Source organism: Xiphophorus hellerii, chromosome 20 (genome assembly GCF_003331165.1).
Source record: "Xiphophorus hellerii strain 12219 chromosome 20, Xiphophorus_hellerii-4.1, whole genome shotgun sequence".
In the NCBI taxonomy this organism is placed as follows: Eukaryota; Metazoa; Chordata; class Actinopteri; order Cyprinodontiformes; family Poeciliidae; genus Xiphophorus; species Xiphophorus hellerii.
The window spans coordinates 22767679-22783060 of NC_045691.1; the positions used below are offsets into that span (position 1 = coordinate 22767679).

Consider the following 15382-nt stretch of genomic DNA (forward strand, 5'->3'; position numbering starts at 1 on the left):
CCACACTTTTCCCACAACATTTTGAAAACGCCTCTGATATGCTAGAGGACTTAAGCCGCATCCACATGTCAATGTCAAATTTATTTATATAGCACTTTAAAATCAGGCATAAAACTGCACCAAAGTGCTGTACAAGAATGACAATAACACAAATGAATAAAAACAGAGTATCACATGGGAACATATTTTTCCAAAACAGGTTGTCATTTTCCAATAATCTATATAAAAAAAAAATGAATCCACACAGAAACACATACAACAAATCCCCCCCAGACCTGTAAATGTCTCTAAACATTAAGTTTGGGACATGTGCTTAAAGCCTTCAGTAGTTCAATTGTGAAGGGGAATAAAATTATAAATGGTTAATTAACTGGGAACTGGTGGTATGACTTGAAAACCGATGTTCATAGACACCCTCCATGCTGTCAGAACAAAGCTTAAACCATTTAGCAAAGAAGAATGTGGAAAACCTTTTGTCTCCAGAGATGTTCACCAAAAGATTTGCAGTTGTTATTGCAGTAGAAGGATGTTCTGCAAAATAGGGACTCAGTGCTGCTGAATACTAAAACACATCAGTCCTTTTAAACTTTCATTTGTACGAAATTTCAAAACCATATGTTAGTTACAAATTAGTTAATTTGTAACTAATTTGCAAATTAGTGCAAATTAGTTATGCACTAATTTGTGTTGGTTTATCACACAAAGTAAAATCCATCCAAGTCTGCACTCATTATGTGACAAAATGTCAAGCCCTCAAGGGGTATGAGTAATTTTCAATGTCCTGTATGAAAACACAGAATACACTGGCAACATTAGACACCATGACAATGTTTAACATAAAAGCTTAAATTAGTGATTTCAGTCTGGGACAGTCAAACAGCTGCACAATCTGCCCTTACGTGACTCATGAGAGGGTTTGTGCTCAAGTTAAGGAAACTCACACATAGGTTTGAGCTGTCCAATGAGCTCCTCTTTGCTCCACTTGGCCCACTCTTTCCTGTCCGTGTTGATGGAGCAGAGGACCGGACCGCACGGCTTCCCGCTGTCATCCACTGCCGGCACATTCAGGTAGTGCACCAGCACGATGTCTGGGTTCTGTAGCACACAAACATCGACATGCACACGCTGTTATTGTAAAATGTCATCCATTCATTAATTCAGTGATGGGTCTTTAAAAGCGCACAGAGGGCAGGAATGAAATATATATATATATATTCACAAACAGGAAAGAAGGGCAGGGGAGGAGGTAAACTGGGTGGGAAAGTGAAAGAGAAAGTAGAGGACAGGGAGGAGGTCAGACGTAGCGTGTCAGATAAGATTCTCTCACCTGCCCATAAAAGATTTAACAGCTCGAGCCCACTCATCACTCTCTCTCTAACGCTGCAGTGTCTACACGTGTGGGTGTGTGTGTGTGTGTGTGTGTGTGTGTGTGTGAGCACGATACAGGATATATGTGGAAAAACTGAACAAGAGAAACAGAGGGAGAGCAGCTCTCACTATACTGCAGGTCACCGACAGACCTATGGAATTTCTACCCTATGAATGATTCAACAAGTTCGCTCGTGTGCACGCGTGTGTTAATGTGTGTGTGTGTGTGTGTGTGTGTGTGTGAAAAAGAGAGAGAGCCTGAGAGACAGAGACTTTTTTTCATGATGAAAGATTCAGTAGACAGACTCAGGTTAGGGGGTGGACCTGCTGAGGTGGAACACTTTTCTCTCCAAGAGAGGGGTAGCACACTGGGCCGCTGCTGCTCAGCGCTCTGCGGTGCAACACTGTTCATGGACTGATTTATAATCATGTTCGCTGATGTGTTTTGATATCTGTGCAAAGAGCAGAAAATGGCACATTACAGATAAAGCAAGTCAAATTTCCCTTCCCATTTTCAAGATGGCAAGATTCCAACTAGTGGAGCATGCTGAAAAAGAACATATAGTGGATCGGGGCGTAATATTTCAATTTACTGAGATAGCTGATATTTCCATGTAGATTTTATGTGAAAAATTGTGCAAAAAAAAAAATCTGATCACAACTACATATCTGTGTATGCTTGTCCATATTTTAAATATGCAATGGCATATTTCAGTTGAAATTAGCTGTGAGAAATGAAAAGTGGGGGAGTTTAAGTGTACCCAGACGTGTCCGGGAGTCATTATGCAATATGTCATGTGAAGATGATGAGGTGGCTGTTTCTTGAATTAGCAGAGCGAAAGACCTGTGGGTGTGTGTGTGTGTGTGTGTGTGTGTGAGAGAGAAAGAGAGCACATATGCACACAACAGCTGCTCTTTGTTGCCATTCACATGAGCAGTAGAGTGAGTCCAACATCTTTATGAAAAGCAACATGCTTTTATACACAATAGACACCTGTCAAGGTGTGTGTGTGTGTGTGTGTGGGTGTGCGTTTTAAGCAGAAGGCATGTTGTGTGTGTAGTTTGTAGCTCCAGGACATTTTCTTAGAAAGGACCGCACAGAGAGCAGCGCCTGAGTCCCTGATGCGAGCATTGAGAGTCAGGGTTAGATAACACACTGTTCTCAGGAAGTCACAGTCAGCTCCTGTAAAAATTATTTTTACCGCCCTGCACCCAGTGTGACATTTTCTCGAGACCTATATGAGCAGTGTATTCCATAGTGGTCTATATTCGTAGGTAGGACACCAGCAAGCCAAACAACATAAATTTTTACTATCAGCCCAGTCCTGGAGTATTATTTTCAGCAGCCTGAGTCTGCCTCATTAATTTGAAAGGGGAGGACTTTTATCGCTGCTTTATGGTTTAGCTCAGTTTCACCTGTTTGATGATCTAACAAGTGAAAGCTTGTGTTCTACTTTGTAAAATAAAACCTAAAATAGTTAAAAATAATGTTCGCTGTGTGTATCGACGCCTTATGAATTCATTCAGAATTTTGCCGGTGTTAATACAGCGCTGGCCAGAAGTTTACATACAACCTTATGTTGATTTTGGGCTTTCAATGATTCTTTTTTTTTCCACCACCTTTTTTCCAGGGTAGTTTGATTACAACATATTAGTGTGATGTTTTACAAAGTAGCATAATGTGCAAAAGCTGGAATTTATTGTGGATTTTCTCTAATTCACACGGGGCGAAAATTCTGCAGAATATAAAAGCACAGATAAACACATTGCACTTGTTATACATATTTAAATATTTGTTTATTTGTCCATTAGCAAAATGCATAGTTTTGGTTAGACTTTGACAACTCTACTTATCAGAATGACATAGCTTATTTGCTGTGTATTTTGTGCTATTCAGGCACAGACCTGCCTATTAAGCATAATTCACAATTGTGAACTATGGCACCCTTGTTGAACACCTTCACCAATTTCTTTTGATCTAATGGGAACTAAGGGTAGTTCAGAAGTGGCTTGTGCATGAATAACACCCTGGGTGTTCAACTTATAATATCGCCCTGGGCAACTGCCCATGTTGCCTGTATCAAAAGCCGGCTCTGGATGTACCAAGAGGAAAATAACACACTACAGCTGTGTGGATTAGATGAGTCAGTTTCTGGAAAGCCCTAAGCTCAACAATATTTAAAATTTATGGACTCTACTTAAATTCAAAATTCATGCCTGGAAATCAGAAAAACTAAAATGTCAGTTCTACCAGGAATAGTGATCAATTAAAAATATCCAGCTAAAATTAAGCCAGAGGTTTGTTGTTGGCTAAAATAAAAAAGTGTGAGTGAAGGTACAACATGGGGAGGGAAATTCGTCCAAACAATAGTGTTTTGCTCATCAATTCTTAAGTTTAGATTGCCTCTGAAGATATGTATTATATCAACACTCCTCCCTGAAAACAGAACAGTTCAAAGGTATCATTAAAGCCCAAAATTAAAGTAGTATTCCTTGTCAAAATTAGTATATGTAGACGTATGACTGGTGCTGTATGCGAGAGAGGCATAGTGGGAAAAGGGCGGAGAGCTTACCTGCAGCAGCCAATAGCATCTACGATGGAAGGTGGGGATGATGGAGGAGTGGACGTAGCAGCCATACAGACACTGGAGAGAGGATAGGAGAGGACAGCAGAGGAGAGGAGATCGCAATGGTGAACAAGACAAGAAAAAGGAAGGAAGCCGGACAAAGAAAAATTGCAAAAAAGGGAGTGGAGAAGGAGAGGACAGGGAAGGAGAGAACAGGAGAGGAGAACTTAGGTTATACCCACTTAGGTTGTATTGATTGTGGTGCTGAAAGTAAATTGCAAACATGCTGTATGTGTTTTTTTCCCTAATGTCTTTTCTAAAAAACCATCAATCTGACGTGGGCAATAACAGCACCAGAAACAGAGAAACTCACAGCCTTTGCAAAACAGAACATTTGGAATTAATAAAAACTTCAAAAGTTTTTAGTTTACTAGTTGTAAAAAAGGGGAATATGTGGAGACTGCAAGAAAACACTGAGCGAACAAAGGACACTGATAAGAACACTACAGAGTGTAAACATGACCAAATATAGGCGCAACTTGGTCAATTAGAATACCACAGAAAAATTTATGCATTCCCATAATTGCATTAAAAATGACACACAGATTGGTGTATTTAAAACATATAATCCTGGTAATTTTGACTGCTGGGGGTCCAGCAAATAAAACCTGAGTTCCTCAGAAAGCTACAGTACTACACTAATAAATAAATAAATAGTATTTTTAATACAGACATGTAATGATATAACCATGTTACACAGTAATGGGAAAGTCTGCTGACTTGACGATTGTCTAGCAGACAGTCATTGGGGAGGCCACAATTGGTAATTGCTAAAGCATGCAAGCATCTTAATGGAAAATTAAGTGGAAGAAAAAAGCGTTATTGAATAGGTGGTGGAGATGATTCTAATACAAAGAGAGTTGTAACAACATCAGTTCCACCATTTAGGAAACAGATAGAAGTTTTGTGAGTCTTTTAGTTGCTCTCTCCCTGGCCCACCATGGTAGACGTCAGGGTTTAAAGCTGGTGTGTTAATGAGGAAAAAATGCTACACAGGTAAAAAAAGTAATTTGTTTGACCAAAGGCAACATTTGTTTGGCACTTACACAGTTACAGCTAAAATAATTTGTCCAATCACTAATGTCAGGCACTAATGTCTAAATCCTTGAGTAACTGGTCACCCACACACTTGATGCCTTCATCCATAAATACAACATATTAACAGATTGTGAGTATGGTTTTAGAGAGAACCGACCCACATCAATGGCGTTAATATCCATAACTAGTGAAATTATAAACAGCATGGACAATAAAAACTTTTGTCATTGATGGATTTTTTTCAGATCAATATGTTTGTTTGTGGAATAGGTTTCTTCATGTACTCTCTTTCTCTCACACAGACATAAACTCAACAGAGGCAGTGTTTGCGTTATGTTCTGGCTTAAAGAGTGACAGACATTGTTCTCAGTCGTTCTTTTTCCTCAAATATACTTGTGAATTAGTGGCTATTTTTGCTTTTTCTGTATTATTGTTGCAACTCACCCCAGCATGCAGTACAATCTACAAAAGTAGCGGGTTGGGGTTGTAACAAAGGACATCTGTGTCTTTGACATTAGCTTACAAAGTCTGAGAAACAAAGCTTTCAATCAATATCATTTTAAATAAACACATGTGGGTATTTTGTTGAGCAGTTTGAGAACTAGATCTCCAAGCAATCAAGGAGGTAACACATTTGTCTACAAGGAAGTGGAGAATGGAGCACTTCAAGTTTCCTTCTGCTGATAAGTTATATAGAGATGCTGATTTGATCTTCTCAGCACCTGCCCACACTGTCAAAAGCATCAATGGCCGCTGTAATGGTATCACTGCTTCGTCAATGCCTGAGCAGCACCACCAGCAATTCAGCTAAGTTGGTTGAACCAACCTTCAAAAGTTTTGAAAGTTTTGAAAGTTTCAAAACCAACTTAATTTATCAGGCTTAACCAACTCAAGTTATTATGTCTATCCAACTCAATTTACTAAGTTTATCCAACTCAATATATTAAGATTATTTTAATTTGAATTCATTAAGTGTGTTTAAAATGACATATTTAAGTCAGTCTTACTCAGATCATGTGGTTTACATACAAAAAAGAAGTAAACTCTTAAAATGTTTTGGGGGCTAAGCCTAGTTAGACAGGAAAGTGGGTAATGAAAGGGGGGGAAGAAATGCAGGAATCTAACCTACGATAGCTGCGTCGAGGACTAAGGCCTCCTCGTATTTGTTGTGCTCTACACCTGTGCCACCCCGGCATATTTTGTGAACTGGAAAAAACATTTCTGAACAAGACGAACAGCCGAAAGTCATATAAAAATGAGTTTCTTCAGAATTTTACACAATTTTGTGCAAAATAAAGAAGATATTTTTTTTTTTGTGAAATCAAAAAGATTCATTCATGTCCAACACCTGGCCTTGGTGAAAAAGAGTGTTGTAATGTGTAACGGATGAAGGATGAAGTGAAAGCAGAAAAGCCTTCCATCAAGGTCATCACCTCCCCATTGTGAGCAAAAACCAAGACACCCACACCCGAGCATACATGCAAATGTATGAAACGGCTTTTATTAAAAACAAAATTGCTGCCAATGTAAATACATTCAATCAGGCAGTATGTAATTTACACTTCAAGCTTGTTTTGTTTTCTTTTTCATTCATGCTCATACACACTCATGTTTTGCTGCTGTTTTTCCCTTCTCAGAAGTAGCCCGCTCTCTTTCTAAAGTGTGTTTTGCCAAAGGCAAAGTGCATTTCCATATATTTCCATTCGATATGAGGAGGCTCTCCATCCAGGGTTATGTTTTTCTCTAATGCTTCCTGCCTCTCCCCATCCTTCTTCTTTCCCTCTGCTCATCTTGCCGCTCTGCTCGTTCCCTCATTCTCATTCCCTGCTCTACACGCTGCTTACTTGCTCGCTTGAGGGGTCCTGGGAAGGAGTGACACAAACAATTACTGACCAAGTGCCAGGGAGAGAAACTCTTTTCTCTGTGACCATGTTTGTTTGTAGATGTTCAAGTGCACGGAAATATAAGACGGAGTGAGAGAATGTAAATAATTGTGACATCTTTAATCTTAGCCTATCTTGATGTGCCTTCTTCGAGTTGTTTCTTGTTCACTTTTAATGCATGAACCACTGAGTCCCCAGTAAACATCCGTGTGCCTCATCACAGTTTCTCCTTTGCTCTCCTCTCCACCTCATTCTTTCTGTTTCTGACACATGCATGCTCACTCCTCTCACCTCCTGGTACATTCCTGCTGAATAATCAATTTCTGAGCTGGCTGATGTGACTCAAACACACGCACTCACACCCCCCCACACACACACACGCACGCACGCATGCAGAGACGCTGCCTTGAGACTGGATCGATACCCCTCTCTGTTCTGCTGAAGGAGGCATTGACATCATTCCTGGCCTGAGGCCAAACACACTCTTATCCTTCACAAAGAGAGAGGAAGGGAGACAGGGACCGGAGCTGGAAGGAGTTGGGTTGGGAGGAGAAGAAAGAGGGGTACCACTCACTTTCAGGCCACAAATTGGTCTGTAGACTAAGCGGCGGCTTATTTTGCGTGTTCGTTTGAGTTGCATGTATGTGTCTCCTCTAAATCAAGAAGAGTAAGTTAAGGACGAGGTTGGCAGCGAAGCAGCAAACACCATCATCGACTTGTTTTTCCACTGCAGCCTCTTACCTCTACCCCCTGGACTTTAAGCTTCATATGATCCTCTCGGGTGGTCTTCCCGTCTTTCCTCTTCTTCCAGCAGTAGCCATCTTTCCTGTACTTCACCTTTTTACGGTTGTAGAGGATCATAGAGCCATTCTGAGGCCTGCAGCAGGACAGGAGGAAGAAATTACGGTCATTTTTATGCGTTCTTGATCTCGCACAGCATTTTGCACAGTGACGTCAGCGCTACTCTTGGCGAGTTTCACGTGCCCGCCCTCCCCCTTCACATAAATAGCCCTGTGCTCCAACATGTTAATATTTTAGTAGGGTGATTTACTGGCACAGCAAGAACATTGGCCTCCAAGCTGCCTTTCTGTATACACACCTGGTGGGATGAACACACACAGTCGCAAAGACACACACCAGGAATCATACATGAACAAAGACAGAGGTATAATAGTGATATCAGACATAGCAGGGTCTGCTGCTGTGTCTTCTTTGGGCTCAATGTCAAACCTGCTGCTCGGCAATCAATCATTACTCTTTAAAACATTAGGGACAGGTGTGTGTGTGGGGCGGGGGCGTGGGGGTGCTGGTGTTTGTGTGTGAGAGAGATAGATTGTGTGAGTGTGCCAAAGGAGGAAAAGTGCCTCTCTGCCTTATCTTGTGACACCAGGAGGGGAGAACAGACTAGTTAACAATCAATAAACTAAAACACAGAGCCTTGCAAAAGCATTTATACCCCTTAAACCCTTTCACATTTTGTTATGACCGCATACTTTAGTGTATTTTAATGGAGTTTTATGAAATAGACCAACACAAAGAAGTGCATAAAGGTGAAGCCGAAGGAGAATAATACTCTGCTTTAAACTTCCAAAAAGCTCTTTTGCTCTTCATGAAGCTGTTTGCTCAGTAATATTCTCTGAGACCTTCACAAATCAACTGCATTCATGCTGAGGATATATTCCACACAACAAGTGATCCACATTTACTATTAAGGTGATTTCTGAGGGCAATTTGTGGCACTGGACTTTATTCAGGAGAATCCGAGTGAAGGGGCATCATAGAAATGCAAATGATTTGTAAACTATATTACTTTCCATCCACTTCAAAATAATGCCCTACAATCTCTTGGTCAATCACAAAAAAACCCAATAAGTTACAGTGAAGTTCCTGTGTTAACATGAGAAAATGTGAAAAAGTTGAATATGTTTGGAACTAAAGAGTCAGAAATGCCCGCCTAACGGCAGTCGGCTGAGAAGATACACATTTCCTCCATCCCCTCTGTGCTTCGCTTCTCAATCAGCCTCCAGTCCTCATCCCTCTTATCGCATCTCCTCATTTAATTTTTTATTTTTCTTTGTTACTCCTACGGTCCCCCAGTTCTCGTCTCCAGTTCTTTTCATCTCATCTGTTCCTCCTGGTGCTACCCCAGCCTTTCCTTTCTCCTCTCCTCTCCGAATTTCATGTCGACACATCTATATGGACTGAGATGATAGCGGCGTACTCAGAAGGCCGTGTGTAGCGAAATTGAATTTACTGTGAGCTGATTTTCTCTGACACCTTAAATCTGTTCTGTTTTGGGGGCGAGCCTGCCAGTTTCTTAGTGGAGTGGAGACCCCCACCCTCCGATCAAAGCCAAGTATAGTCTCCGTCTCGAGCAGCGTGAGTCATCTGAGAGCTGCTGATTCTAATTATGTTACGGAGAAGATGGATGAGATCAAACGCGTGCTTGTGTGTGGGCGACAGACGCGTGCGTGTTTCGCATGTGGACGTGGGAGCGCGCTCGGGGCCGGTTGCCCATGCGTGCACCTCACGAACCTTGTGATTCAGGCAGACATAAATGCTATTGATTGTAACTAGGCTGTGATGTGTGGGATATAAAAAGCTTTTCAGCTGTTCCACGGTGTAGCAGAGCAAAAACAGGGAAGGAAAGGAGGAGGAGATGGTGGGGAGAAAAAAAAAAAGAAAACGGCAGCAAGATGAAGAGGCAGAGTGGGTGTGTGAGCGAGTCCGGTAAGGGAGGAGACAAGGAGGAGCGCATAAAAAGGAGAAGGTAACTCTCACAACTTTGAACCCATGAAACAGTTCAGTGACGGGAGAAATCAAGGTCATTGATTGTGATCTTCACATTGTTCCCCCAGCCGCCCCCCGGCAAAAGCCCTGCAAAAAAAAAATTGCAGTCATGTAAATGTCAGTGGCTCCGTGAGCTGAGCTCCTTTCCATCTGATGGGATTAGGTGTAATCTGTTCTAATCGTGCCTCGTGTCATGTGTAAATGGGATTATATCTAACTGCTGCTCAATAACACCAATATGACTGCTGCCGCTGCAGCTGCAGCTGCTGGGAGGCTGAGGCTGCATGGCAGCACAGCCAATCAATGAGAAATCCATCCACAACATAAACCGTGCTGGTGGCCCCCCGGCCGCTCCTGACAGGAGTCCTTAGGCTGACACAATAAGAGCGCACAGATATCACCTCAGTCTTTCAACAGTGTCAGTAATCAGAAATGGGGGGCAAAAGGTGACTGATTCACTTGCTTCACTTCACTTTTTTCTTCTTTGCTTTTTTTTTTAATCCTTCTTCTGTTTCACCTCTTTCATCTTTTATTCTCTTTTGCTCACAGTATATACCTACAGTACATCTGTATTAACTAAAGTAAATGTCAATAAGGTGATTCATCAATAATTCAACTTGCCCTTTTCCCCGAGTCTTTTATTCTGTCTCGCCTTTCTTGCAGTTCTCCTTCTTGGCTCTCCTTTCTAGGAAAAGCACCACTTATGGTTCCCTCAGATCAATGAATATTCAGTCCTGGCACGTGAATCCCTGTTCGCGTCCCATCTTTTATACACATGCTGCTCCTCCCTTTAAAATACCCCCTCTCACCCTTCTTTGCCTGAATTATACATCACTTATCTTAATACATTTACATTCATTAATACTCCATTTCCAGCTGACTAGCAGCTTTACAGTCCGCTCATGTTCTGGAGTGTTCTCTACATGTGGAGTGGGCTGCTAGCAGGATGGAGGCGGAAGACAGTTGACGTACATTACTAATGTTTTAATCAAACACAGGCACTTACTCATTGAGATTAAACCACAGTGAGTCATTGACTGACTGAGTGATACCGAGTTTGAACCGTGAGACTTGGAAAGTTTGTAAATAGTTAAAAATGTTTTATTATGCATTGTTCATATGTACAAAAAACATAATTTTTTTTCTTTTAAAAAAGACTAGTCATGATAATGCAACTCCAAACAAAAACTAAAGTATAATGTATGACTCAGCCACAGAAATTATTTTCATAATGTACATGAATTCACTTCAGTCTCTGCAGAAATGTGTACCTTAAGACCAGTTCATCAGTAGACAATGATTTTAACCAATTTCTCTTCACAGAACAACTGTGTTGAACCTCAGTTTTTTCAAATAAATGCGAAAATTGTTTTTTAATTTTTTGATAAAGCCTGGGGCTTTGGCTAAGTCATACTGATAAATGAACGTGTTGTTTAACTTTTACAGTCTGGTGCTTTTTGTTGTGTAACTCAGGATATCCTGAGACTGTATTTTTCAATTGTTGCAATGCAAAATTAATTCATGTTCAAGCATGACATAAGCCCATACCATTATAACACTTTCTCAGTCAGATTAAATATGTCCTTTTGTGTATGTTTTTTTTTTTTTGTGGATATTTTTGATTTCCATAAACTGGGGATTAGCAGAAATGTTTCTCTTAACAAACAACCACTGTTTTTTAGTTTCTCCCTGACGGATGACTCATGAGTCTTAAAGTAATGTTAGAATACAACACATACTGTATTATTGCTGAGTATTCTCTCTGGGGTCCCTTGTGACCTCATAGACTGAACCTGTGAGCCACACTGTATGAAACTTCTTCAATTTCCACTGTCCGACTGCAAGATGGTGGAGACAAGAAACCTTTGAGATGGTTTGACAGGCGTGCACAACCATAGGATTTGTCAACACTAACACATAGACTTTGCCAAGCAGAACTTTTTCTGACGCATTAGCACATCGTATTCACATCAAAATTACATTTTTGGTCCGCAAAGATGAAATTTCTTTTAAGAAGTAGCAGGGAACTTCCCATTGTGAGCTAAAAAATCAGTAACTTAAATGGATAAGGGGATATTATATCTGCTTCAGCTATTGTGGTAAATAAAAAAAATGAAAAAATAAGTACATTTTTAGATTGTCTTAGTTATTTTAAGCAAGTCTTAGCTTAAATTTATTGAAACTTGCACAAACTTGTGTGATCTAGAGCCCTTAGCAAAATGCTCTGCGTTAAAATGTCATCAACACGGTCACAACGTGAGCTCACTGAAGACTAGTAACTTTATGTTTTGAGTCAGAGACAACATGAGGTGGAAATTCCTTCAGCCGTTTTTTAATGTCAGCATTTATTTCATTATATCCTCCTTCATACCAGTATATTTGATTTTAATTAACCTTTTTCTGTAATACTGATAGTTTGTTACTATGGATGCACACATTTGGTAAACAGCTCTTACTTTTGTTTAGATCATTGACTTTCCTGAGAACCTTTCCTGAGATTTTAAAGAACTGTGAAGGGGGAGGGCTTTTTATGATGCAACACCAGGAAGTAGACCAGGCAGCTGGAAGCATGGGACTTGACTCTGGAAAAGCTAGCAACTTCTAGCTCTAACTTCTAGTGAATGGAAACAGCTTTGTGGTTGTTTTTTTTATTAGATTTTAACATCTGTGTTGTACTTATTACTTGTTGGTTTTAATCAGTTCTCTTGTTTTATTCATTGTTATTTGTCTAATTTTCCTCCCCTACACTTCCATCCCTTGTTTCTTGTAGACTAGCCTTTGCATATGTATTGTCCTGTGTTTATTGTTAGAGGTCAGTTCTGTTTGTTATTCATTGTGTTTGTTTTAGTTGACATTTTCTTTTGGTCGCTTTTCTAAATTTTTGAAATATCTGAAATATTCTGTGTTTAATTAATTTGTCCAAACACATATCCTCTGGAAAGCAATAATAGATTTGTCCTTGTGCTTCACTGCTGGGTCCCTGACAACAAAACTGTCCTGCTGAAACTCCGTATGGACGAAATATTTGTCCCCGTCAGGAAAAACAGAAACAGCACCTCTGGAGTGTAAGTTAAATTTGACAATACTCAATACTAAAGCATACAATGTAATACTAATTACAAGGATTTGATTTTACTAACTTTATAAAGTATTGGACTCTGCGTTTGCAAACACCTGATCTGACGTGACTCAGTTCTGTGTGAGGAACAGCCCTTGTTTGTAGAATACATGATGTTATTTAATGCAAATACAGAGTTAAAAAAAACACAGCTGCAGGTGTGTATAAATTATCGTCTGTTCTCTGCTCACCTGGTTTTTGGCGATGTCGTCAGCCACTCATCATGTTTCTCAAAAGTGATGAGATATGCAGCAATCTCCTAGACAGACAGAGAAAGACAGAGAGGTTATATTGGTGTGTGTACATCCCCGGCAGATTGGGTGTGTGTGTGTCACAGGGAGATAACACATAACAAGTATTTCCAGATGACCTGCTGATGCCCACAGAGAGAGTGTCACTATCTGATTGCCAAGGTGAGGTTTGGCCACCTGATTGGTCACAGAGCAGCCAGTGAGGAGGCAGATACAGAGGACAGACCCCCAGGGCCAGCAACCAATCACACTTCACTTTGCCTCTTCCACTGGGGAGGAAAAGCTATCTCCTAAATACACATACTCGCACTCTATGAACACACACACACACACACACATATATTCACATACACAGGGGGTGCAGGCCTATAAACCTGCTCAGAGTACGCTGATAGGAAAAGTTTTCTTGCACTTTGCAGTTTGCCATTCAGATAAAGCCTCTTCCAAACTCCACTCTTAATTCCTCCTGCTCTCATCTCATTTCCTCATCTTTCCTCTTCACAGTTCTTCTCTTCTAGCTCATGTGAATCCAACAAGGAAAAGGAAAACTCGAATCATACAGGTGCATTTTACCGAGAGCGGGGAAAAACAAAACATCCAAACACACACACACACCCACGCGCACGCGAACACAAACATAAAGAAATGCATCCAAAAGCAATTGCTGTTTGTTCCTCACACTTTTTAGTTCCTCATGCAACTCCGCCTTTTCTCTTTGCTCGCTGAACTTTCTCACCTCTGGTTTCCTCCTTCAAACATCACTCTCTATCCGACTATCATCGACTCCCATCTCACCCACTTGTTGGGAAAGACTATGAAATGTAAATTATCCTCTTAAGGCAATCAGCTTTTGAAATGTGGCACAAAGCAATAGTGAGGACGACATCAACACTCCAGCACTCCTTCATCTGCCCCCTCAGATCAACAGTCTCCTCTCTAGACTTTCTTTCTCTCTTATCCTCTGTGTCTTGGGGTGTGTGTGTGTGTCCCAGTTTGGCATGAGAGCTCCCCGGCTCGACACCGATATGACAAAAGATTTGAGATGTGGAGGGGGAAGGAGGTGAGAGGGGGAAATACAGAGCAGCTAGAGGCTGCTGACACTTAACTGGATAGGAGTTTTTTGTATCCTCAGTTTGATCCTCACTTCCAAGCCCCCCCACTGGCTCATTCTGAATTTATATCGGTATTTATATATACGTGTGTGGGTGTGGGAGAGACTGCTATTGCACCCTTTATAATTATCAATATCTGGCTTGAGAATGTATCTGTACAAGGTAAATAAAAGGCTCAGAGGACAGAGTCTGTACATGAATACAAAGAAGCAAACACGCTGCTTGAACTTTTTCACATTTGCAGTTTACCAACCACTACAGGGCTGGGGCATATGACTTAAAGATAAAATCTTTTCACCACCTTTTTTTTTTTTCCTGAAAAAATAAATAGAAAATATCTTGAAAAACTGTCTTTTATTTCTATCATTCTGTGAATTGATCTGAATTTAAAGTTGAAATAAACAGAAGCTGTAAAACGTGTTTGTCACAAAGATGGTAATTCACTCTGAACTACGGAAATCTAAGGAATGCTTTGTGAAAAAAGTCTGATTTTCCAAAAATTAAATCTTAAAAAACAAAAAGAAATGTAATTAACTGAAAAAAATCGATTTATTGCCCAGTCCTACCTCAAACTTCAACATATATTATTTGGATCAATGTGTTGGACCAAGACAAACTGTTGGAGAACTAAAATGTGGAAGAGAAAGGACAGATGGATTAATTTGAATTGCCACTTTTAATATGACACCCCAAAATAAAAATCTAATGCAAACAACTTCCTCTGGAACAAACCCTATAAATAATAAGAGTCTCACCGAGTGGAAGGCCTCAGGTGTGTTAGAGAATAGTAGTGAACAAACATCATTATGAAGACCAAAGGATAAACTTTTGGTGAAGTTTAAAACTGGGTTTGGTTAGAGGTGCAACAAAAGATTATTTTACTAATTGATTCTTCTGCTAATTATTCTGACGATTAATTGATTATTCGGAAAAATACATTTGTTTGTCAAGGACTTTGAGGGAGAAAAACCAAACATGTGGAGGGTGGCAGTGCTCTAGACAAAAAAGACCCAAATTAAACTTCTTTGACATGCTTGCAAAAACACGTTGTGTGGCAGGAAACTGACGGTGTTCAACACCTTGTAAACAAAATCTTCAAGGTGAACCACAGGGAAACTGCAGCAGGGACGGGGAAGCTGGCCAGAGTTGATGAGAAGATGGATGAAGATAAATACAGGGCCAACCTGTAAGAAAA

The 15382-nt window shown here is 40.4% G+C and overlaps 1 protein-coding gene across 4 annotated transcripts in view; it reads right to left on the reverse strand.

Moving 5' to 3' along the window:
• LOC116710468 (calmodulin-binding transcription activator 1-like) overlaps positions 1-15382 on the reverse strand; it is a 79354-nt gene that overhangs the window by 26728 nt on the left and 37244 nt on the right. For all 4 annotated transcript variants that reach the window (XM_032549519.1, XM_032549521.1, XM_032549517.1 and 1 more), the window contains exons 4-7: positions 13016-13083; positions 7658-7793; positions 3942-4013; positions 942-1095 (exon numbers count right to left, since the gene is read on the reverse strand). In XM_032549519.1, coding sequence (XP_032405410.1) covers positions 942-1095; positions 3942-4013; positions 7658-7793; positions 13016-13083 — 430 coding nt within the window. The remainder of the gene's footprint in view (positions 1-941; positions 1096-3941; positions 4014-7657; positions 7794-13015; positions 13084-15382) is intronic.